Source organism: Chenopodium album, chromosome 15, assembly GCF_948465745.1.
Source record: "Chenopodium album chromosome 15, dcCheAlbu1.1, whole genome shotgun sequence".
NCBI classification, from domain to species: Eukaryota; Viridiplantae; Streptophyta; class Magnoliopsida; order Caryophyllales; family Amaranthaceae; genus Chenopodium; species Chenopodium album.
Genome location: NC_137848.1, coordinates 50,722,296 through 50,748,984, shown reverse-complemented (window position 1 = coordinate 50,748,984; position 26,689 = coordinate 50,722,296). Strand labels below are relative to the sequence as shown.

General features: G+C 33.0%; 1 protein-coding gene and 3 pseudogenes across 2 annotated transcripts; 3 read left to right on the top strand and 1 right to left on the bottom strand.

The window, feature by feature from the left end:
• Positions 1 to 9,235: 9,235 nt before the first annotated feature.
• LOC145581373 (uncharacterized) lies at positions 9,236 to 9,771 on the bottom strand. Its single transcript, XM_081638391.1, has 2 exons — positions 9,603 to 9,771; positions 9,236 to 9,558 (listed from the first exon to the last, which is right to left on the bottom strand). Exons 1-2 carry the CDS (start codon positions 9,769 to 9,771, stop codon positions 9,236 to 9,238), a joined length of 492 nt encoding a protein of 163 aa, XP_081494517.1.
• Positions 9,772 to 11,795: 2,024 nt separating this feature from the next.
• LOC145582505 (cytochrome P450 CYP94D108 pseudogene) lies at positions 11,796 to 13,816 on the top strand (annotated as a pseudogene).
• Positions 13,817 to 14,867: 1,051 nt separating this feature from the next.
• On the top strand, positions 14,868 to 16,708 carry LOC145582504 (cytochrome P450 CYP94D108 pseudogene; annotated as a pseudogene).
• Positions 16,709 to 19,295: 2,587 nt separating this feature from the next.
• Positions 19,296 to 21,723, top strand: LOC145582503 (7-deoxyloganetin glucosyltransferase pseudogene; annotated as a pseudogene). The gene is made up of 2 exons (XR_014099893.1): positions 19,296 to 19,832; positions 20,628 to 21,723. The product of XR_014099893.1 is annotated as a 7-deoxyloganetin glucosyltransferase pseudogene (transcript).
• Positions 21,724 to 26,689: the final 4,966 nt, after the last annotated feature.

Below are 26,689 nucleotides of genomic sequence, written 5' to 3'. Positions count from 1 at the left end.
CATTAGATTTGAGTTTATGTTGTGATAACCTTATGGTTATGTTATTTGCAAGGTGTATTCGTGATTGAACTTTGAAAGTGCGAATTGTTGATTGATATTCAGAATCAAGGTTCTTGAGGTCCTTTTTGTGTGGTTTTTCTAGCAAGGATCAAGGTACGATACCTTTGGAAGTGATTAGTTTGAATAACATGTTTTACATGATTTGATTGGTGATTGAATTAAATTGATTTGAATTATGATTTTGAAATAAATTATGTTTGAAGGTATTGATTTTAATAAAAGAATTTTGAATGATTGATTTTTAAATCATGTTTTGAATGGTTTGAATTACTTATGGTGTTTAAATAAAGGATTTGATTTTAAAAGGTTTGTTGAATTAAATAAAAGGTTTTTCAAGGAAGAGTTATTGATTTTGAAAAGTTATTAATATGAGATTTTATTCTCAAGTATTTATTTAAAAGGTTTTGATTTTGAAAGTATGTGGAATTATTAAAAGGATTTTGAATTATATGGGAACTATTGAATATTAAAAGGATTTATTGAACCATTGAATTATTATTATTAATGCTTTATAAGCATGTTGGTAATCCCACTATGCGGATTTGGTTTATTGATAAGGCCTTGGACTTTGTATGACCGGGTCTTTCCTCAAGAATAGCTTTGTAATATAAGGAGACTAGCTTGGGGGGTGTGCACACTTGGGTGAGGAATTGGATTAAAAGAAATTGGTTCTTAATAAAGGAATTGGTTTTATTAACTATTATTTTGAATATTGAATCATTGGAATCGGTTTTGGAATAATGAGTTTGGAATTTATTGGATTAATTATTGGAATTGATTTTTAAACCATGTTTGCAAATAAATTGAGTTTACATTATCTTGCACTTATTGTACTTAGCATATTTTGCTAATCTATATTTCCTATTTGTTTTGGTTCGCCCTGTTTACCGTAATGGTAAGCAGTGTTGACTATTTTCAAGTGGAGTCATGAATGAGCATATGGGAGTCCTGGGATTTGCTTTACCTAGTTTAGGAATGTTGATTACGTCTTTATTTGAGTACTCATAACAATGTTACTATTTTTATAAGTATTAATAAAAGAAAGTTGAGTTTTTGCTGCAAGTTTTGTTATTGAGTTAAGTATTTTGAGTAGCCTTGCGTAATCACGCGGCGGTAATACACCTAAGTCTATCTATACGGTATAATTATACGTATTATACTAGTATTTCCGTAGAGGGAGATTTGGGGGTGTTACAAGCTATCTCAATTCCCAAGAAGTATCTCAAGAATCCCAAATTCTTTATAGTAAAGGCACTATCCAGTTTCTTTTCATAGAAGCAATTGTTTCTTCATCATCACCGGTGATAATCAAATCATCAACATACACCAAAATGATACAGGTTTTACCATTCACTGTTCTCACAAATAAGGAGTAATCTCTTCTACATTACTTGAAACCATTTTCTATCAAAAATTATTTGAGCTCAATATTCCATTGTCTCGAAGCTTGCTTTAAACCATACAAACTCTTTCTCAATTTGCAAACTTTATCCTTTGTTCCATTCCTATACCCTTTTGGAATCTTCAAATATACTTCTTCTTCTAAGTATCCATGCAAAAATGCATTATTTACATCCAATTGATGTAAATTCCAGTTTCTTGCAGTTGATAATGCAATTATGAGTCTTACACTTGCAAATTTAGCCACTGGTGAAAATATGGCCTTGTAATCCTTTCCTGCCACTTGTCTATCTCCTCTGGCTACTAACCTTGCTTTCAGTCTCACAATCTTCCCATTTGGATCCAATTTCATAGCATAAACCCATTTACTATCAATAGCTTTCTTTCCCTTTGGCAGATCAACTATCTCCCATGTTCCATTGTTGTCTATTTTCTATAACACTTCTTGCATTGCTTTCACCCATCTTAGATCCTTTGAAGCTTCTCTATATGTGTTTGGTTGATCTATCTTCATCACATTGTTAAGAGACACAATGTAATCTGGTGTATAATACTCCTTGTTATTAAGATTAACATGTACTAGATTGACATCTCTTGGTTCTTGTTTTATATCTTTCAACTGTTGCAGCCTTTCATCACATTCAAAACCCTTAAATTTTCAAGGTGGTCTTCTGTCTCTTATAGATCTTCTCAAAGCTTCTTGTTCTATTTTCTGTTCCTAATCTCTATGATCATTCTGCTCTTGACCTTCCATTTCTTCATTCATGTCTTCTTCTAGTGTCTGAACCTCTTGTTCTAACACTTCATGTTGCACTTCAGGCACAATTTCACCTTGATCTTTCTCTTCTCTAAAAGGAATTTCTTGCAAAATATTGTCAGTAGACATCTCATCCGATGTCTCAAAATTTAGGTCAATACTTCTAGGGATTTCAGCATTTTCTTTATCACTTTGTTTACAAGGAAAAATATTTTCTTTAAAGATTACATCTCTAGATACAAATATTTTCTTTGACCCTAGATCAAATACTTTGTATCCCTTTTGATCACTAGGATATCCAATCAGAACACATCTAGTTGCCTTAGCAACAAACTTATCCCCTTTTCTATGCTTGTTACTAGCATAACATAGGCACCCTATCACTTTCAGATGCTCATATATTGCCTTTCTCTTCATCAGTCTCTTAAAAGGTATCTCCCATTTCAACACTGCACTAGGAAGTAAGTTGATGATATAAGTTGCTGCAAGCACACACTCTCCCCACATATTCTTAGGTAACCTAGCATGTGTAGGCTTCGTGCGAAGTGCGCCTACGTTAAGCATGTAGTGAATATGCTTGGCACTCATAGGAAGTGGGAATTGACGTATACGATTGATATGGATTTTAATGGATATAACCTTCAATCGTAGTTAAGAGGTTTGGAATCTTGAGTCTCGGTCAAGAAACGCTAAGCAACATGAGCTTTAAACCTAAACTAGGCCAAGAATACACAAGCACAAGCTTACGTAAAACTTTATAAATTTTAAATTGACAAAAACTGATTTTTATTTAGAGCCTAAATGCCATTATATAGGCTACAAATAAGTACTAAGATTTCTAATTACATTAGAAGTCCTAGATAAATCAACTAGCCAAATTCCTAAACACACTTCTAATAAAGATAGAACTATTTAAAAGATAAAATTTCCTAAACTTAATCCTAAACTCAAAAACTAATCAAAGAAAAAGATTAAAATAAGGAAATAAATCCTAACCGCTTAAAACAAGAAAATCCCTTTCAAGTGAAAGGTAAAAACTTGTAAGAAAAATCTAAAATAACAATTAAACTACCAAATATCGAAGGTTCCAAGAGAGGTAAGATTTTCCATTATTATTCCATATCATACTCCCCCTCTTGAAAAGAAACTTAACCTCAAGTTTCATCATCAAAGCAAGGTACCAAATCGGATGAAGGAAGAGTAGCACAAACTCCATTCCCTAGAAGAACCTTGAATGTTTCATAGCCAACCTTCTCAACAATGTCAAACGGTCCCTCATCCATTGGTTCACCATTCTTGTGATCAATATACATACGTTGAGCATTTAAGGACAACCACACTTTCGATCCCTCTTGCAAATTAGTTCCTTTGCACATTTGGAGCAATTTTTCCCTTCGTTCTCTCTTATCTTTTGAACAATCAAGTACCTCATGATGGCACGAGCTAAAACACACATGAGCAACGCCTCCTTGTTGTTCTTTAGGCATAGGTGGACGTATAGGAGGTAAGGGATGCAAGGCTAAACGTTTGTCTCCAATAAGAACCGAATAGACATTAGTCTTACCATTGTGAAAAACGTGTCTATCACTTTGCCAAGGTCGTCCAAGAAGGAAAGAACATGCGGTCATTGGGACGGCATCGCACCAAATTTGATCCACATAGTCACCTACTTTAAAACCAATCAAAGCTTGTTTTTTAACCCACACACCATTGTCATCATTAAACTAACTCAATTTGTATGACTGAGGGTGCTTTCTTGTAGGTAATTGAAGCGAATCCACCATAGACAAAGCACAAGAATTTGTACAAGAGCCACTATCAATTATAAAAGAGCAAACTTTACCATTAATTAGGCACTTAGAATGGAAAAGATTAGACCTTTGCTCATCTTCTTTCTCATCATGCGTGGCTAATAAAGACCTCCTTAAAAATCAAGCTCTTAGGCTCATTTTCTACATAGCAAACCTGTTGATTTTGCCAAAAATAAGAATCCGTTACATCTTGCGATTTGTCTTTAACTAAGGCTTGTTGGTGTTGTTGTTCAAGCACCTCCGATTCACCCACGTTTTGAGATAAAAACGTGTAGTATTCCTCCTTAGTAATAAGTGCCTTGTTTGGACATTGCTTAGCGAGATGCCCCATGCCCCATACCCTGACACTTAAAACAAACAATTTGTTTCATCTTTTGTTGACTTTGAGGCAAAGAAGATTGCCCTTGCTTTAAGTTAGACACAAGTTTGTCATGCTTAGACGTGGCATCTAGTGAACTAGGAGCAATATCAAAATTTTTGGTTTGCGGTTTAAAAGAAGGGTATGGCTTCTTTTGTTTCTATAACTTGCAAGCAATCATACAAACATCATCAAATGTAGTCAAGGGTAGTACTTCAACTTGATTACGTAGAGAAGTATTCAAACCAATCACAAATTTTGCAATATTTTGTTCCTCTTCATCCTTGCAATCACAAGCAGTATAAAGTCTTTCGAATTCTTTGATATAATTAGCAACCGACATATATCCTTGTGTCAAAGAATTTAATTTCAAATATAAGTCTTGCTTATAAGATCGTGGAACAAATCGTTTTTCATCTTAGCCTTTAAATCTGTCCAAGTAGAGAGTTGTGGCTTACCCTCTATTTCACGTTTATTTTGCATGGAATCAAACCAAAGGGAAGCATACCTTGTGATCTTGAGGATAGCATGATTAAAACGTTTGTGATCATCCAGATTTTTGTGTGCAAAGATACGCTCCATTCTCCTCTCCCAATCCAAGTATAAGTCTGGATCACCATCACCATCAAAGCTAGGCAGATCAGCAAGCTTTATCTCCTCAACTGTGTGATTGCGTATGTGCGGAGTTGGTTCACGATTATGTAGTTCTTGCTGGAGTAAAGCAGTAAATTCTTCCGACTTATCCAACCAAGCATTAATCTTCTTGAGCTCATCCAACAATGCCGCAAATTCAGCTTGATTCACCGTGTTTAAGTTAATGATTAAACACACAAAACCAGTCCAGAAATTGATCGAAAGTACAAGGACCAAAACCCAATGAAAACACCTCGAAAAATTATGAAATTTTGTATACTGCTAGCCCTATCTGTCTAAAAGACTCGACCAAAAATTCAGCAAAAAATTCCCAGCCAAGTGATTGAAGTTTATTTTTTTCTCAACACTGCCAGATTAGGTTGATTTTTGACCAGTTGTAGAAAACGAACCCGGTTTAATAGCTATGCTCCTAGAAAATTTCTCAAATTTTTCAAGTGAAAACTAGACAAAAAATTAACCAATTTGAAAAGAAGAATCACCTAAAAATCTTTAGAAACGAAGGAGAACCAACTCGATCAATATGAACTTCGAAACTGAGTTTTTTGACACAAATTATCAAACTCGTCCCTCGTCAAACTGCAGCCACACCAATATGGATTTTAATGGATATAACCTTCAATCGCAGTTGAGAGGTTTGGAATCTTGAGTCTCGGTCAAGAAACGCTAAGCAGTACGAGCTTTAAACCTAAACTAGGCCAAGAATACACAAGCACAAGCTTACGTAAAACTTTATAAATTTCAAATTGACAAAAACTGATTTTTATTTAGAGCCTAAATGCCATTATATAGGCTACAAATAAGTACTAAGATTTCTAATTACATTAGAAGTCCTAGATAAATCAACTAGCCAAATTCCTAAACACACTTCTAATAAAGATAGAACTATTTAAAAGATAAAATTTCCTAAACTCAAAAACTAATCAAAATAAAAGATTAAAATAAGAAAATAAATCCTAACCGCTTAAAACAAGAAAATCCCTTTCAAGTGAAAGGTAAAAACTTGTAAGCAAAATCTAAAATAACAATTAAACTACTAAATATCGAAGGTTCCAAGAGAGGTAAGATTTTCCATATTCATATCAAAGAATAGGGACAAATAAAGTAGGGAGCCGCCAAGAAGTTTTTAAGGAACTTGTAAACCGTTCACGGATCATAAAAGGCAACTACGATTAAGAACGAAAGGCAACAATGATTGACCCGTGAAGGTTACACCCTATTCATAATCCATGAGATTACTAACTCCATATGGTTCGGAATCACGAAAGGAGGATCGGGGATGATGGTACGAAGTGAGTCATGGAGTCACATTCGCCCGTATTGGCCTCTACTCGATTCTTATAGCGAAAAGTGATTCATGCGATCTCAAAGGCATGCAAACAAAGATTCAATTTGCTCCAAACTATTATTATGCTAAATTGGTTGAATATTAATGCAACATATAATTATAAAATATCGTGATCACTTGAATTATAACAAGATTAAAATGGAACCTAAACCGGTTGTCCAAATTATCTTATTAGGCGTGATTTTCAATTAAACATTCTCTTTAAACATGCAATATTGTGATCATAAATAATAGAACAAACATTAATATTGGAAGTAATTTAACAATAAATCCAACAATATAAAATCGTTAGAAAAATAATAAAAATAAAAGGAACATGATTCCTTACTTTGATTTTGCTTGCTTGCAACTATAAAACAATAAACGAGTTAGTAACTTCAAGGAAATAATAAAACAATAATTAAAATTAAATTAAATAGAGTTGATTTGGGGCCAAACCCTCAAACAGTTCTACCTTTCACGCCTTGGTTTAAGGACAGAACCTCGGGTAAAGTACGGACTCCTTGGAGTGCTTAAGGAATGTATTTTGGAAGAATAAGGTAGGCTAGTGTTTAGGCTAGAGCATAGAAGAGAGAAGAGAATGTAAATTGATACCCCGAACAACAGAACTGAGGGGGTATTTATAGGTAAAATGAGCAGAGGGAACACACAGAACCCTAAAAAGATAAAAACCCTAAAAAACAATGCCGCGACACGGTGTAGAATCCCGTGACACGGGGAAAAATAGTGTGACGCGGGACAGAAAACAGATATAGAACATAAAACACGTTTAAGGATTACGCGGAGAAAACACGGAGCAATCCCGTGTCACGGTATATGCACCGTGGCACGGGAAAATATGCCGTGGCGCGGCAACATTTCCCGTGACGCGGCGGATCCTGCTTCCATTTTCACGTCTCGATACATTTTAACCCTAATTACGCTCAGCATTTTTATGTGTCGTTTCATAATTTCGGGCTATTTATGTTTATTATTTATTTATTGGGCTAAAATAATAAATAATATGAAATGAATAAAAAAGGTTTGGGCCAAAATAAAAATTGGACTATGCTTTGACTAAACATTAGGATTGATTTTATGAACTGAGTTTGATTGAATATGAATTTTAAGCACTCCCGGGATTAAATACTCAACCCGACCAATAATGACAATGAAAAGTTGTTCATCATCGGGTTTGATTTCGGGGAGACATTTTTAGGTGTCTACAACATGTATTCTCATTGCCCTTATTGTCTCTATCAAATGCCTATGTTTTCTTTCAACTCTTCCATTCTGCTATGGGTTTCCTGCAACACCCCTTTGATTTCTTTCATTATTATGGAACACTCTGACTGAAATATTTCAGTCCCATTGTCACTTCTCATCACCTTAATAGAAGTATTAAAATAATTCTGCACATATACAATGAACATTTGCAGCACCTGTCTAACCTGTTCCTTATTTGACATCAAATAAGTCCAAGTCACTCTTGAATGATCATCCAAGATTGTGAGGAAATAACTTTCTCCCGTGACATTTTTAGTTCTATATGGTCCCCACAAATCCATATGAACCAAATCAAAAACAGCATTTGCAATTGAAGAACTTGAATTAAAAGGTAACTTGTGGTGTTTTGCCAAACAACATGTATCACAAAAATATTCAGAAACCCCATTACAATCACAAATACTCAAATGTTTCATCTTGGATAAAGAAGTATGTCCTAATCTTGCATGTAATAAATCTAAATTTTCTCTAGATTTACTACTCAAAACTTTTTTCTTACAAGCCATTACATTAGCCTTATTCTGCTCCTTCTCTGCTTCACTTCTTTCTTTTTCAGTTCTCCCAGATCTTTTATCCAGCTTTAGCTTGTAAAGTCCTCCACTCTTCTTTCCATATCCAACTACCTCTCTACTAGAAGGGTCCTGAAATAGACACCCATGATCAGTGAATATCACCTTCAAATTTGTTTGCTCCATCAACTTACTTACTGACAGTAAATTATGCTTGAACTCAGGTATATGCAACACATTTCTAAGAATTATATGTTTACTCAGTTTCACAGTTCCCATTTCTTTCACATTTCTAATTGTTCCATCAGGTATTCCAACACTAACATGCTTTCTTAAACTTCTTATGTCACAAAATAGTTTACTATCACTAGCCATGTGATCAGATGCCCCTGAGTCTATCAACCAACAACTTTTATCGACATTCTCATAAAATGCACAAGCATTTGAGGTTGAGACCATACTTGCAAAATTGCTCATACTTACTGCATTACTTGAACTGCTTGTCTGACCTTGCTGCTTCTGATTCATCACTCTCATTACCTGCTGCACCACTGCATTCAACATCTCAAAATCTGGTTTCTCTCCGTTGCTTGACTGTCCTTATTCAAATGATTCAAGAGAAACATCCTCAATGCACTGTCCTGTTCCAGACACATTTGCAGCATATTTTACTCCTGCCTTTCTCTTTGGATTGTTCTTAAACTAATCTGGATACCCATAAATCTTGAAGCATCCATCTATTGTATGTCCCTTCATTTTGCAATTTTCACACCACTTCTTTTCTTTTTCTTCCTTGGTCTCTCTTCTCTGATAATTACCATTCTGGTAATTATTCCTGTGATTCTGATTGTTGTTCTGCCTATTTTCATGGAAAGGTTTAGCGGCTAGTAAAGCACTTGCCTCTGAGCCTATTTCATCCAATCCCGATATCTCATTCTGCTTTTCAACTTGTAAAACCATCTGATGTGCTCTATTAACACTAGGCAATGGATCCATGCCTATGATGTTTTCTTTCTGGTTATCATAACCAACATTCAATCCCATCTGAAAATCCATCACCTTCTTCTTCTCTTCTCATTCCATCAACTTCTTCATTACACTACATGTGCATTTATTGAAAACACCACATGTGCATTCAGGCATTCCTTCCAGACTACTAAGCTGATCCCATCCAGCCTTAAGCTTCCCAAAATATTCAGAAACACTCATGTTGTTCTGTTTCAACCCATTCAATTCTTTCCTAAGCATATAGATTTCAAGAGCATTTGACTGCCCAAATCTCTCAGCTAATTCGGTCCAAAACTCTCTAGACGAGTTCACTGTCAACATTTGTTCAGCAATTTGTGGTGTTACACTAGCAGATAACCAACATCTAATCATGCAATCATTCCTTATCCCTGATTATAATCATCAGAAGATACATTTGGTTTAATTATCTTACCCTCGATGAATCCAAGCTTGTTCTTTGCCCCCAGAGCCATCCTCACACTTCTGCTCCAGTTGACATAGTTCCTTCCATTGAAGACAATCGTTCCCAATGGTGTGTTTGAGTTATCCGAGCTTCCCAAATAATAAGGATCAGCATAAGGAACAACTTGCTTACCCTCCATTATGAGTTTCTATTCCATACCTTGATCACTACAAGACAAAAGATACAGCTCATGGCTACTGTCAAGGATAGAAACAGACAAAAACAAAACTACTACTGCACTAAGTATAGCTATACAAATACTATACATATATATACATATTTCTACACCTATTTTATGGTTCTTACGGGCTAAAGAAGCTATATTATAGAGAGTACTTTTTCTCATTTTTAGCTTTGTGCTTTGCATATCAAGCCTTCATCCACACATATTGATACTCCGCAAAAGCAATTCAATCTAAAATATTTCTCAATGACAACATAAAATCCAAAGCTACTTTATTAAAGTATGTACGTTTTTGTTTTCATGCCACAATTTTTTTCAAATCCAAACAAGATAATTAACGTGAATGATTGTTAAAAATCTCGACCTCGAATGGTGACTAAAATTTAAAATTAAATTTCGTCTACATTAACGTCTGTCTCTATCCATAGACAACTTACAAGTGACTATATATATATATATATATATAGAGTCAAATGAGAAGGGTCTTAAAATGAGAAGAATGGGAAGGAATGCTCACCATTCATATTTTTATCCAACGGCTATGATAAAATCCAACCCTCATAATCAAATGTGTATATTTCTTAAACTGTATGTGCATATTTTTATTATCCAATGTGCATATTTTCTTAAGTAAATATATGCATAAATTATATATTGAATATGCAAAGTTTTTTCACACAATGTGCATAATTTATTGTTTAAATATGCAAAATTTATTACATGAATGTGCATTGTTTTTTTACGGTAAGATGACATACTCAATTACTCAAGATAACCTACAAACCTCTCATGATTCACTCTGTAATTCTACACTCATCATTTCACGATGAGATTTCTTGATTTTGGATCTACAGATTTTTTACAATTAAATGTGCATAAATTTGAAACAATTAATTAGATAATATGAGATTTGGAAATATTCAATTATCTAATTTTCATATTTACTACTATACTATAGTACTATTTCGTTGAATGCAATATGAATGATTAGTGTTCACTGTCAACTTTTAAAATTGATTTACTCTGACATATGAAAGTAGAAGTAAAAGATCAAAATTTATTAGTTGCAGATTTCTACTTTAATTCTCACTTATTGAGAGGAGAGAGAAACCTAGCTATATAGATATGGCGGGGCAAACTGTAAATAATTTGGAGCAAAATAAACAATGACAAATTGACAGAGGAGTGGGGGAGGGTGTACACAGATACTGAGTATTGCTCATGGACAAAAGAATCGAAGTCAGTAGCTGGGGATCTCACGTTTCATTACTTATTATATTTGAGTTGATTGTTAGCGTCCGATGATTAGATTTTGATGGTTTAGATTACTTCTCATTCTTCCTATTTTAAAATCCTTCTTATTAGATCTCAACCCTTACTTCTCATCCTTCCTATTTTAAAATCCTTCTTATTAGATCTCAAACACACGAAGTAGCTAGTTTGTTTGAGCTATTTTGAGGTGAGGTAAGGTTACAATTCATGATATCCTCATATCAACTAATCAAGGTATCAAACTAGAATTGAATTCCAACTACGGGCCTGTTCACTTCAGCTTAATTTCAGTTCAGTTTAGTTCAGTTCAGCTCTAATCAGTTCTGTTCAACTCCAATCAATTTAGTTCATTTCAGTTCAGCTCCTAATTTCCTTCTCTCATAAAATATTCATTTCAGCTCTATTCAGTTCAGCTCCAATCAGTTCAGTTCAATTCAGTTCAGCTCCAATCAGCTCAATTCAGCCCAGTTCAATAAATGTGAACAGGCCCTACATCAATATCCATCATTTTGTAGCCTTTTAATAAAAAGGAAAAAAAAAAAAAAATCACTTTGTGGGATTCGTAACAAAAGAAAAAGAAACAAACAACAAAAGCTACGTACAAGCGTTTATTGCCACTATTTCCAAATTTAGTTCATTATTTATATATTAACATCATAGACTTTAATTATTAATTCCTCATCCATGTTTTTTCCAAAAATCAAATAATGGAGCAAATCATCTCCTCCTTATCTTCTCTATTCCCATCTTTTACTCTCTTCTCTATCATTCTCTTTTCACTATATTTCACACTATACCACCTTCCAAACACCAAGAAACAACCCCTTGGTTTCAAAACATACCCTATCCTAGGCACCTTACCAGAGTTCCTACTGAACCGGCACCGTTTTCTCGATTGGAGCTTCGAAATCCTTTCTCCCATCCCCACACACACCTCCATCTTCTTCCGCCCTGGCAAAGTGCACGGTGTCATCACCGCGTACCCTCCTAACGTCGAACATTTCCTTAAAACCCGTTTCGACAACTACCCTAAAGGCGCTCGCTTCAACTCTTTACTTTATGACTTCCTCGGTACCGGCATATTTAACTCTGACGACCACCTTTGGCGTCATCAACGTAAAACTGCCAGCTTTGAGTTTAATAAACGTTCTCTTAAAAACTTTGTCCTAGAGAGTGTAAGGTTTGAGATTAAAACACGGCTTATTCCTATTTTTAAAGAAGCTTCCGGTTCTGACCGGGTTCTGGACTTACAAGATATTCTCGAGCGGTTTGCTTTTGATAATGTTTGTAAGTTGGCCTTTGATTTTGACCCGGGTTGCTTGGCAGGTGACGGGTCGGATGAGTCCGAATTTATGCGGGCTTTTGAGGATGCCGCTTCACTTAGTGCCCAACGTTTCATGTGCGCGCTCCCTTTAATATGGAAAATTAAGAGATTTTGTAATATAGGATCAGAAAAGAGGTTAAGAGAGTCAATTAAGACCGTCCATGGATTTGCTGATAAGATTATTTGGACGAGGTTAGAAGAAATATCAAGAGAAAATATTAGTAATATGAATTCCCAAGATTTGTTGTCACGTTTTATATCTGCCGATGAAATAAGTAAACAACATGATGGTAATAATTTTCTAAGGGATGTTGTGATAAGTATTATCCTAGCTGGGAGGGATACTACGTCATCGGGATTAAGTTGGTTTTTTTGGTTGTTATCCAACCATCCCAGCGTTTTGACAAAGATTCGGTCTGAAATTGGTGAGGTTCGGACTAGAGCTAGTAAAAAAGTCGGGGATATGTATGATTTTGATGATCTAAGAGAAATGAATTACTTACATGCAGCATTATCTGAGAGTCTACGATTATACCCTCCAGTACCTATAGATACTAGAACATGTTTGGAAGATGATGTGTTTCCTGATGGTACAAAGATTAAGAAGGATTGGTTTGTCACGTATAGCACGTATGGTATGGGGAGAATGGAGAGCATATGGGGTAAGGATTGCTTAGTGTTTCGACCCGAACGATGGATAGATGAAAATGGTTGTTATAAATCGGAGAATCCGTTTAAGTATCCAGTTTTTCATGCGGGTCCAAGGATTTGTTTAGGGAAGGAGATGGCATATCTACAAATGAAGTCCATAGTAGCTTGTGTGGTGGAACAATTTGATGTGGACATGGTAGAAAAGGAGAAATGTCCTCAATATTTGATGTCACTAACTCTAAGGGTGAAAGATGGACTTCCTGTTAAAGTAAAGGCGAGACAAACTTAATGGGCCGAGGAAGCAATATCGCAAATATAATGAGCTTAACATATATTGTAACCTCTTTTATCTTTTTTCTTTTCTTTTTTTTTTTTTTTTTTTTTTTTTGGTGCGATCATATAATGATACAACAAAGTTTCTAAGCTTATTTATTAATTAATCTTGTCTTATGAAAATTACGAAGAAAGCTCAGAAAATAGTTGTATTTGATATAAAGATATTAAGATAGTAGATAATTAATCTATGTACAATTTTTGATAGAGTATAAAACATATTCTTGGGCCTCAACCATCAGCTTAAGCTTTTGGTTGAGGCCCAGGAATATGTTTTATACTCTATCAATTTTTTAGAATGGAATATGTATTTAATTAACTCTGATGAAACTTACAAAAGCTCAAAAGAATTTACTTGTAATTGATACAAAGATATTAAGATATACTTCACCTCAAAGTATATGCCCACAACATCTATTTTTGGTCTTCAAATCACCTTATTTATAACATCTATTGTAATCTATTTTCACTCATTCAATCAAAGCTTTAATCTCATAAGTGGAATTGGTTACATGAATTAAAAGTGATTATTCCATATAGTCATCCACAAAAATCTTCCTCTTCCATTTTTACGATCAAATACTTCATTCTCATGCAAATTCATATGTTTCATATCCTTACTAACTCCTTCCAACCAAGTCATTTTTGGTCTCTCTCTAGCTACCTCGTTTAACCTCTCTAGCTATGATCTCATTTTTTTCACTCTTCATATCCGGGCACCATGTTGTCTCCGTCTTACATGCCCGAACCAATGCAAGTGATTTTCACTCATTGAAATAGAAATAAATAAAGTTATTTTTTTAATTGCATTAACAATTACAGTGCTCATATTGTAATCGGTTGAAAATTTGAAATAGAAATTTTATGATTTTCACTCATTTTAATAGAAATTTTATAATAGGTTGTACCTTATATGGTGCATGAATTGTAAAAGTGAAAGTGCATGATTTCTTATGCTTATGATTATATTCATCCACGATTCCACCTTATTATTGGGCTAATGGCTATTACACTTATAAAATTTCGTTTTCTTTTCACTTTGTTTAATTGAAAATATATTACATTTTCTTTGTTACATGTTCAGATTCTTTATTAACAACAGATTTTGTGAGGTGATCAAAGATATTTACAATATTCTCTCTACCAACACAGCTTTTAAAGTGGCTAATTTGTTGTAATTATTTCATTTTTTTTTCCAACAATTTTAACCAGATTACAATAGATGAAATTTTAGTGAATATAACTTTTTATTAAAAATAATACAACATTATTCGTTCTTATAAAAAATGCAAGCTTACATTTTTTTTACTCCACACAATTCAACTTTTTGTAATTTCCAAAAAAAAGCAACACTTACCTTTTCTTCCAAGACCATTTGCTTGTATTGCAAATTTGCAATTGCCAAGTGTATACATTTTGATTACTCCAATAAGACCAAAACGATAAACACTAAACTTTGATTCAAAAACACTACAATTTCCCACAATCTTTTAATTGGTTTCAATCTTTTTTTGACAGATATTTTTTCTAATTTAAGTATATAATTTTACACACTAATACATGACACCAACCCTATTTACCACAATATTTTCTAACAGCATAACAAACCATGGAAATCAATCTTGTTATCCTCTCTATTACAACTCTTTTCCTTGTTCCTTTACTTTATTTCATCCTCCTTAAACCTAAAACAATCCCTTATGGCTTTAAGAACTACCCGATTTTCGGTACGATCCCAGTCTTTTTACGTAATCGCCATCGTTTTCTCGAATGGACTACCGATGTTTTGTCTACTATCCCTACTTACACCTCGGTATTCTACCGCTCCTTTGGCGGGATCCATGGTGTGCTTACCGCGGACCCCGCCAACATCGAACACATTCTCAAAATCCGGATTGAGAATTATCCGAAAGGGTCCCGGTTTCTCACAATCCTACAAGACTTCTTAGGCACCGGCATTTTTAATGCCGATGGCCTATTGTGGCGCTTGCAACGCAAAACTGCGAGTTTTGCGTTTAACATGCGCTCCTTAAGAAACTTCCTATTGAACTCGGTTCAAGTTGAGATTATTAATTGGCTTAATCCGATATTAGAAGAGGCCTCGGGTTCAAACCGGGTTTTGGACCTACAAGACGTCCTCGAGCAGTTTGCTTTCGATAATGTTTGTAAGTTGTCATTTAATGTGGACCCGGGCTGCTTAAACCGGTCCGGTTCAAGCGAGTCCGAGTTTATGCGGGCTTTTAATGATGCCACGGAACTTAGTTCGGGACGTTTCTTGTATGCACTTCCTATGTTGTGGAAAATAAAGAGGTTTTTTTATTTTGGGTCGGAAAATAAATTGATGGAATCAATCGTAACCGTACACGAGTACGCTGACGATATCATACGGTTGAGATTGGAGGAGAAAAAGTCAAATAAAGGTAACAAATATGATGATTTATTATCCCGTTTTATTGATGCTATGGAAGATAATAGTCAAAATTTTGTTACAAATTCAACTAAATTTTTGAGGGATGTTGTGATAAGTGTTATATTAGCTGGAAAAGATACCACGTCCACGGGTTTAAGCTGGTTGTTTTGGTTATTGTCACATAATCCGGATGTTGTTGAGAAAATTCGGGTGGAAATCGATAATATTCGGGTTCGAAACAAGAAAGTGATAGGAAGTACCTATGATTTTGAGGAGTTACAAGAAATGCATTACTTACACGCGGTGATATCTGAATCGCTACGATTATATCCACCCGTACCTGTTGATACAAAAGCGTGTTTAGAAGATGATGTTTTGCCTGATGGGACGAGGGTTAAAAAAGGTTGGTTTGTTATGTACCATATATTTGCAATGGGCCGGATTGAGGGTATTTGGGGAAAAGATTGCTCTGAGTTTAAGCCTGAAAGGTGGTTGGAAAACGGGGTTTTTAAGCCGGATAGTCCGTTTAGGTACCCGGTTTTCCATGCCGGGCCAAGGGTTTGTTTGGGTAAGGATATGGCTTATATCCAAATGAAGTCTATAGTGGCTAGTGTGTTGGAACAATATGACGTGGATGTGTTAGGGAAAGAGAAACGCCCAGATTACATATTGTCACTGACACTAAGGATGAAAAATGGCTTGCCTGTCACATTAAGCAAGAGAAAGTGAAGTTGTGAACACTTGAAAAATCTTATCTTAATAGCAAATATTTGTATATTCTCTTTGGTTGAGAGGTCGATATCTTATATGATTATACTACCCCCTCAAGCATGAAATTCCACATGCCTAAAAGAAGAGATTTAATTATTGTCCAACTTTTATGTACCTTTAAAAAAAAAATTCACAAGACCACAATCATCTTAAGAAATGTATAAAAAAATAAAAATGCATATATGTATGAATTTTGAATGCATTTGTACAGTGCTTAAATCAAACTTGCATACATGTATATATATTTATGGGTAATGATATATATAGCTCTAAGGGCTATGTATAAGCATTAAATATACTTTCTAAAATGGAATTAAGTTGGGCATTCATGACAAAATCACGCGTAAATCGGTATAATTAATGTAAATTTAACCTTAATATTTCCTTTTTTAGCTCCTTATACATAGCCCTAAGGGCTATGTTTATCATTTTCCTATATTTAAAGATTAAAAAAATTGCAATTTTGGTCTGCTTAAAAACGAACAAGTATTTAAAACTAGAAGCAATTAATTTAATTTTTTTTTAATGTAAACTTTCTTTGTATATATATGCAGTTTTTTTTTTAAAATAAATTGGGGTATTCTGAAAGTTGTGAAGGATTAAGTGGTGACTCATTTAAATTCAAAATATATTTTGAATTGTGAGAAACCAAACTAAAAAGGATATTGCTAACGAGCGTCTCGGGACGTTAGATAAGGAATAATTATATTGGTTGAATTAGTATTGAGTTAGGAATACATGACAAAATCATGAGTCGTTCGGTGTAATTAATGTTAGTTTTATTCTGATATTTCCACTTTTAATTCTCATTAGCTTTTGCCAACAAAAAAAATACTCCGTAGACAACCAACGTAATTGGTAATTTATTATTGTAGAACAACATATAAAAGCGAGGAAAAAAATAATATGCCTAGACTTTACCAATACTTCCCTATATTTTTTATGACGAGGAAGTTCTAATGCCTAACTGTAACAAATGGCTTATGTCAAAAAATAAATAAAAAAATAATAATAATAACTGTAACAAATGCCTAATATGATTATAGGGAATTTACTAGTATTTGTGTTTATTTAAAAGGTAAATGTACATAAAAGAAAGAGGTAGCGTAGATCCTATCTATTTTCTATCAGACTGTCAAAACCATGCAGAGTATGACAATTAAAGAACGCTAAAGAAGTAGCACCTTAACCTTATGAAGTTTTCAAATCCCTCTTATTTCATCAGGACATTTATATGTGTTGCTTGAGAAAACTATGTTTATACAAACTACAAATAGTCAAATACATTTGGTACTAGCTACTAAAACATCCAATTTGACCTTACATGTTCGCACATTGTTAAATATGTGTTTGGGCCGCACTTGTAACCAAGAGAGAGAGTTCACTCCCAACTTCAAGGAGGTTACATCCCAAAATCATATGACAATAGGAGGATTATACCCTGACTTGTAAAGTTTTTAACTCTCTCTTCTTTTATTAATGTGAGGCACTTACATATTAGGCATTTAGCAAAGTGCTCATTGTGAACCAGAGCTACTAAGAATGCCAAGCTGGTCGAGTCGTGATTGTGAAAAGGAAATTGTTTTGCCACCATGCGGAGGTGAAGCTGCCTAGCTGGTCAAGTGTCGCATTCTTCTTTCTATAAATGGTCCTTGTGTACTTGTGATCAACCTTGCTTTGCATTAGATTACACACTAATGCTTGGATTTCAATTACTCCACTTCCTATATTACAAATTACAATTCGTTTTTTCTGCCGACTACGAGTGCGTATTTGTTTTTTGCTAGTTGTTGGTTTATGTAAATGTTTTATGCTTTTTAATTTTTTCTTAGTTAATCATGTAATTATAAAAATTTTGTTAGAAATCACCTTTTGAAAATTGTGTTTTTGTTGTAGACTATTTTTTTTTTTTTTAAAAAAAACAAAGAAAATCGTCTTGTAAGAACAGACCTAATTCTTTTACTTTTCCCCTCCTTCGTCTTGCTATGTCTTCCCCAATCCCTCCCCCCCCCCCCCCCCCCCCCTCCCTTCCCACTCTCCCTCTTCACCTTATCTTAGGGTGGTCAGGTGTTTGAGAAGGTTAGGATTTTTTTTATTATTATTTTTTATTGTTGGAGAGAATTTCGAGGGTGGTTGGGTGGATTTTTGGTGGTGAGTGGGGCGATTTAGAGGAATTTTTTTGTCACCGCCTTTATTCTAATTCCGACCTTTATACATTTTTAAAATAACATCCCCTATAAAATAAAGTCACGTTTTCTTAACATGTATAATAAATAAAAAAAATATATTGCTTGAATGAGGTTTTGATTGATTAGTTAGGAATATTATTAAAAAAAAAAAAATGTACAGTTTAATTGATTAAAGGATAAATAAAATACTTGAAACATCCATTGCAAAATAGTTACATCATTTTTGTTGTTATTCAAATTGAAATAGTAAATAGAAATTAAAGGTTTTTGTACATTAGTAAATAGTAGTAGAGATAAAATGGCTATCAATCTATCATAATTCATAAAATATTAAAATCCTTAGGTAGTGTGTCAACATTAGACCTTTTGACTTACTTAGTACTAATGCACTAACATTTTTATAACAATCATTGGAAGAAAAAAAAATGTTACCCTTACACTAGACTCCATTAGTCCTTAGCAAGTATAAATATATATCATTATCATAGAAGCAAAAAACATAAAAACTAGCTGAAAAAAAAAAAAAAAAAATCATGTAGTTTGCATACCATTTCCATCACAAGGTCATATAAGGCCCATGCTAAAATTAGCTAAAATCTTCATTTTAAATTTGGTTTCCACATTACCTTCATCAATACTCTACACAGTCACCAAACCCTATTTCAATCACAACAATATTATCATCAAAGTATTACTAGTCCTACCTTTCGATTGGAGTCCATACCTGTATGTAACGATGACGACAACGACGACGACAACAACACCACCAACCCGAAAGATATCATGTCCGTGATCAACTCTATTTTAAATAATCATTTGGGACCTCCTCTTAAGAAACTCCTTTTAAAACTTGGTAGTAAGGACTACTACCAATGTTTGCCTAAGGACGATTTGAGGCCACCGGTGACGTGCATGGTTTCCGATGTTGGCATGTCGATGTTCACCCTTGACGTGGCCGATGAGATGGGGGTTCCGGCCGTGGCGTTGCAGACGTGTAGTGGTTGTGGAATGATGGGTTACTTGCAACATCGTCAGCTTTCAGACAAGGGCATTATACCTCTCAAAGGTATGTATGAGTCAATTCTTTCCTATAACTTTATTTTGTTGAATATTTGACCAACAAAATAAAAATGAATTTAATTACGTAGAAAGAGGGTTCTCCAACTTGTAGGTTAACTTTTGACTAATTAGCTAGTAGGATTTGAATATGTGAATGAAGATAATAATGCTATTATTGCTGTTATTATCAACTAAGACTCTTGTGAATTCTGAAGATTATAAATTGTCATATATTACCAATATACAAACTATTAATCGCCGCTAAACTTTGAAAAAATTAAAGTAGTCAATTCTATGTAGCTTATTGAGAGAATACATAAATATATTATTCTCCTTTCATGATCACATATTAATTTAAATTTTTATTTATAATTAATTATCGTTATGCTGTATACTTTAGATAAATTGGATCTTTGACGTTTTACGTACTTTACTTGATTTCATTGTTCTCTAAATTCAACAGTATGAAGTACTGTATATACGGAGTATAATGGGACTTTATGTATGTTACAGAAGGAGTATATTGCTTCTATAGAATTGTGAAATTTTTTTATATACACCCGAGTGCAAGGTGCACCAAAGGGTATAATCTACTATCTACTCATTTGATTTTTTTTTTTTTTTTTTTTGTTCGTTTAAAATCTTATAATGAGTAAAAAAAAATATATCAAATGAGTAAAAAACCATCTTTAGGTGCACTTTGTACACCTGGGTATATGTAAAAGGTTTTGACTTAATTACAGTCTTGCCACTTATAATCTAATACGCGTTTTTTATTTTGTTTTCAATTTTTCATACACAGACTCAAGTTACCTCACAAATGGCTACCTTGATAAGACTATCGATTGGATACCGAGTTTGAAGGGAATAAGATTAAAAGACATGCCGACCTCTATTAGGACCACAGACCCAAATGATAAGATGATGAATTATATGATTTCAAGTGAGCATAGAGCTCACAACTCACAAGCTATCATCATCAACTCATTTGATGCTTTAGAGCAAGATGTTCTAAAGGATCTCTCATCCATTTCACCAAATATCTACCCAACTTAATTTATTAGTGGACCACTTAGTTCCAATAGATGAGAATATTAGGCCCATTGGGCCTAGCCCTAAGGAAGATGTTGACTACATCCAATGGCTTGACTCCAAAGAGCCCAATTCAGTTTTGTATGTAAATTTTGGGACACTTGTAGTTTTGACCCAAGAAAAACTTGTTGAGTTTGCATGGGGCCTTGCAAATAGTCATCATAATTTCTTTTGGGTTGTAAAATCCGATATAGTTTTTGGTGGGTCAAATAATAATAATAATAATAATAATAATCATTTTCTTATTGAATTTGTGGAAGAGATTAAGGAAAGAGGCTTATTGACAAGTTGGTGTGCCCAAGAGAAAGTGTTAGGTCATCCTTCTATAGGAGGGTTCGTGACACATTGTGGGTGGAATTCGATGATTGAGAGCATAAGCAATGGGGTTCCAATGATTTGTTGCCCATTTTTCGCCGAGCAAGGTACTAATAGTTGGTATTGTTGTAATCATCTAGGCATCGGTGTAAGTATGAGTGAAGCCACGAAAAGAGATGATGTTGAGAGGGTTGTGAAAGAGTTGATGGAGGAAGAAAATGGCAAGGAGATGATGAAAAAGAAAGCCATGGAGTGGAGGCATTTGGCAAAAGAAGCAACCATGAGTCCACATGGATCTTCATATGTTAATTTAGAGAACGTAGTCAATGACATACTTCTTTCAAATTAAATCATATTAATCACGCGAGAAATGTTTAGCATTTTCCTCATCATAAAAGGAGTAATCGTGTCGCATTTACTTTATTAGAACGCATGTATTAAATTCTTTATAACGATCGATGCTATCGTACCGTGTAATATAAAAATATGGGTTGTTATTACTCTTTAGCCCTTTATTATAATAAAATATGTTTTATTTAGGCTCTGTTCACTTCACCTTACAAAAATAAATTCAGTTTAGCAAAAATAATTTTATATCAATAAAAATAAGTTCATTTCAGTAAAATTAGTACCTTTAAGAAGAAAATATAATAGAGAATCAGTAAAAATAATTTCAGTTCAGTAAAAATAATTTAAGTTCAATAAAATTAATTCAGTTGAGTAAAAACAATTTAAGTTCAGCAAAAATAATTTCAGTTCAGTATAAATAATTTCAATTCAGCAAAAATAAGGTAAAATAAACGGGGCCTTATTCTAACAATAGTGCAAAATATATACGTCGATAATCAGTCTCATAATTATATTGGCTTTTGACATTTTTCCTATATTAACTTTAAACACATTTTATTACTAATAACTACTCTGATCTGTAGCTTTTAGGCTCGGGCAACATCCTGAGATACCGCATAAATTCTATAATCTAAATCCTTATATGTTGAAAGAGTAAGAACTAAAAAGTAATATGTATGGCAATAGTTTAGAAGTTGGTTAAAACTTTATTTTTTATTAAACTTAAGATTGTGGGTTCAAATCTTAACTTGTTTAATTCACATATCTTAACACACAAAATGAAAAACTAAATAAATTAAGGAAAAGCGTCACCTGACACTTAAGCTTGTTTAGAAACACTTTTTAATAGGTAGTATAAATTTATAATAAATATTATTATTTTGATTGTTGTTGAGTTAATCTCATTTTTTATTTTCAAAAATATTTTTTTTGGTAATTATGTTAAAGCATAATTTAAGATATATTAATGGTCAAAGCAATGCATTATCAAACGTATCTAGTCGAAATGATACAGAGTATAATAAATTAATAATAGGAGTACAATCTATTAAGATATATATGGATAATGTACATAGGATTGGAGTTACATCATCTAGTTCACCAGAAATACTTGCGTGGACCTGGTCCACAATAATATTATTGTGGACCCGAGCTTTATACACACGCAACTGACATTACATTGAACATAGTGACCCTTATTTTTAACATAGTAACCTTATTTTTAACATAGTAACCTTTATTAAAAGTTGTATAATGTTTAATACTATTATGAACTTGAAGTCTGACGTTATGATCCTATTTTTATCATAGTGACCATTATTATTTATATTGACCTTATAAAATATATCATTAAAAAATTTAACCTCTTATAGCCTATATATTACAAAAATGACTTTTATTTTCAACATAGTGACCTTCATTTTATCATAGTGACTTTTTTTTTATAAATAAAATAGTCATAATTTCTCTAATGTTAGTGGTCCACAATAAATTAGTGTGAACCAAGTCCATTTAAGAATTTATACTAGTTCACATATTGAGGACTTGAGGAGGAGGATAGATCTAAATCACATATTCACATGTAAACAATATTAATTACAATGTTGATTTATACAAAGTATACTTTGTATATCAAAAACTTTTCTAATTAAAAAAAGTATGTCTTGCGTATAACATGGAATAGAGAATGTATATAATTTTTATTTCGAATTTTTTTTTTTCTAATAATTAAAAAATGTATTCTTGCGTATAATTTTATTTTTTTTTAAGTATTTTTAATAATATGGTACGTATAATATAAAATGGAGAATTAAATCATAATCAAACGGTCGAAAAGAGACAAAATCCAGGTCAAACATGTGAAACAGATCGCTTATTTATATACGTTAATTATTTGCATGCAAGACAAAATTGATTTTTCATGAATTCACAAGTTTTATTTTATATTGTAAAATTAACTACTACGTACATTCATGAATCATGACGGACTGATGTTTTTGTAATAGTCAACTTAATCTGAATAATATATGAAACAATAATTATGAGAAAATTCAAGTTAATCTCCTAGATAAACTTGCCATGTTTATTTAGTGGCAGAATTGTAATAAAAACGCAGCGAAATCTAATCTATCTATCTATCTATCTATTTATATATTATACTAAAACAGGGTACACTAGCTCCATGGCTGCCACGTGTTCCTGTTTTAGGGTTTTTTTTTTTAAGATGTATAATTGTCAAAGATTCTATTATTAAAGATAATCCGAGATAATATCTTGACTTTCTTAATATTGTTTCTCAATTAATATTATTCATGGATTTTCAGCACCATATCATTTGACTTTAGATTGCTTAATTCAAGGAAAATATATTTTGTTATTTTGTACTCCGTATGTTATATTTTATGTTTCCTTATTAGCACACGTACAGCTATATTAGAGCAGGTTATTTCTTCAACCTATTTTTTTTTCCTGCCCACATTATTCCTATGACTACTAACACCATTCCTGTAATACCCCTCATGATTGCTTTAAAAGGATTTTTTTTTACCATTAATTTTTTTCTTATATAATTTTGCATTAATTTAAATTATACAAAGTTAATATATTGAAAAGTTATAACAATTTTAATCTAATAAGATCAAACTTGATAATAATGCGCTTTCTAGCTTATATTTAAACAATAGACATGCTGTGAATCGTATAAATATGTAGATTGTGTTTTCTCTAAAAAAAATAAATGTAAATTGCAATACAATTATAATGACTTTACTAATTTTCTACCATATGATTTTAGGTATATCATACTTAATTTTTTTTTTAAAAAAAAAAAATTATACATGCTATATATAATTCATTTGCTATAATATTTTGTTACAGAACTCCTAAACGCGAAATCTCTGAATTATTATAACAAGTTTTTAAACTTTTGCTAAATCTATAAACAAACCATTTATTCGACAACTAAAGTCACAACACACTCATGCATAACATCTACAAATTGTAAAAAAGTTGATTGATATATAATTCTCTATAAACTATAATTCTCATTTTTAAATACAGAGTTCGACACTAATTTTACTCAATTCTTTCTATTATAACTGACACGTTAGACTTTTTTTTCACTATCTATAATATTAACATTGATTGTAGTTTATTTATTTTGCTTTTTTTTATATAAATGTAATATATTAATATTTTATCATTTTAAGTTGTTAAATAGATATTGATGTAATGTTTTATAATTATAAAGAATATAACTTTTATTGATATTTAATTATATAAAAACTAAGTCAAACTATTGCATTGACATGTATGCAAAGTTTGATTGTGTTGGTTATTCATCAATGTGGGCAGCCACCATAGGGTTACTCAGTTATTGTTATAGAGGTCACTCAAATAGTGATATAGGGCTTACTTTTTTTTTTTGAGGAAAATATAGGGCTTACCTATTAGTAAGTGTTATAATGGTTACACTGTGAGTGTTGTAGGGGATACTTTATTTGTTAATTATTTAAGAGTTACTTAATAAGTATAATAAGGGGCTACTCTAATATGTTAGTAAAATAGGGGTTAACTTGTCGGTATCATAGGCGTTACTATTTCTTTTTACAAAAGGTCACACGGTGTACCAGTCGCATAGAAAATGCATTGTATATTTTGTATATGTCGTCACGAGTGATATGTAAGAGTAATATGCATTTTTTTACTTCTCTTATATCTGTGTACATATATATTTTTTTTTTTACTATTATATACTTGTATGTGCAATAAAAATATCAATTGATTACATATAATAATAATAATAATTATTATTATTAAAAAAAAAGACAATTAATCAAACAATTAAGGACAAGCCTACGCATCCTTCTATGGTCGTATATAGCTAAAGGTTACAATTTTTGAAAAAAAAGAATTATACTAAGCAGTGGCTTTTCAGATTTTTAGACGTGTAAATTTTTGGATGTGGAAGATGCAATATGTGTGTGGTGATAAGGTTGATTTATCATGTGATAAAATTTAGTAGGTGAAGAGACAAGAGAATTTCATATTTTTTATTCTCCACAAGGGAAAGAAAAATATGAGAACTAATATTTACATACATAATAAAACTACAACAACTTTTTGGTGCAGCATGCCATACCGTGTGGCAGGGGTTACCCAAGTTATTTTATTAGAGGTTACCCGAGTTATTCAGTCAAGGGTTACTCGAGTTACTCGGTCAGGGGTTACATGAGGGGTTCGGACAGGGGTTACTCGAGGAGTTCACTCGGTTCTAAGGTTACTTGAAGGGTTACTCAAGGGGTTACTCGATCATGAGTTACTCGAGTTACTCGGTCAGGGGTTACTCAAGTTACTAGGTCAGGATTATTTAAGGAGTTCGATCAAGGGTTACATACTCGAGTAATTTAGTTAAGGGTTATTTAAGGAGTTAGGGGTAACTTGAGGGGTTACTCAATTAGGGGTTACTTAAGGGGTTCGGTCATAGATTACTTGAGGGGTTACTTGAGGAGTTACTCAGTCAGGAGTAACTCGAGTAACCCCTGATCGAGTAACTTGAGTAACCTCGACAACTCAAGTAACCCCTGACCGAGTAACTCGAGTAACCCCTGTCGCACGGTACAGCAGGCCACATACAAAAAATTGTGATAAACATATCAAATGTCTATAAAAAGATGTGACTATATTCATGTTATATGTGAATATAAAAATTACCATTTTTAGAAGTTACATGTTTAAATTTCAAGTGTTTTTGAGGTTATAGAGAAAAAAGATATGACATTATTTATGATATACGAAATACAATATTAATACAATGATTATATTGTTTTATAATAGAAATTATTTTTCCAAGCATATATTGAGTTCACAAAGTTTCATATCTGGTTGGCTATTCCATGTGGCCAAGATTACTTGGTCATGGGTTACTCGGTCGGTTAAGGGTTATTTGGTCAAGGGTTATTCGATCGGTCAAGGGTCACTTGGTCAGTTTGGGGTTACTCGGTTAGAGATTACTCGTGTTTTGGCGTGTGTCAGTCGTGCCAGTCACACAAAAAAAGCGTTGTATATATTGAGTTAATGGACAGAGTTTAAACATTTTTAAAATGAGGT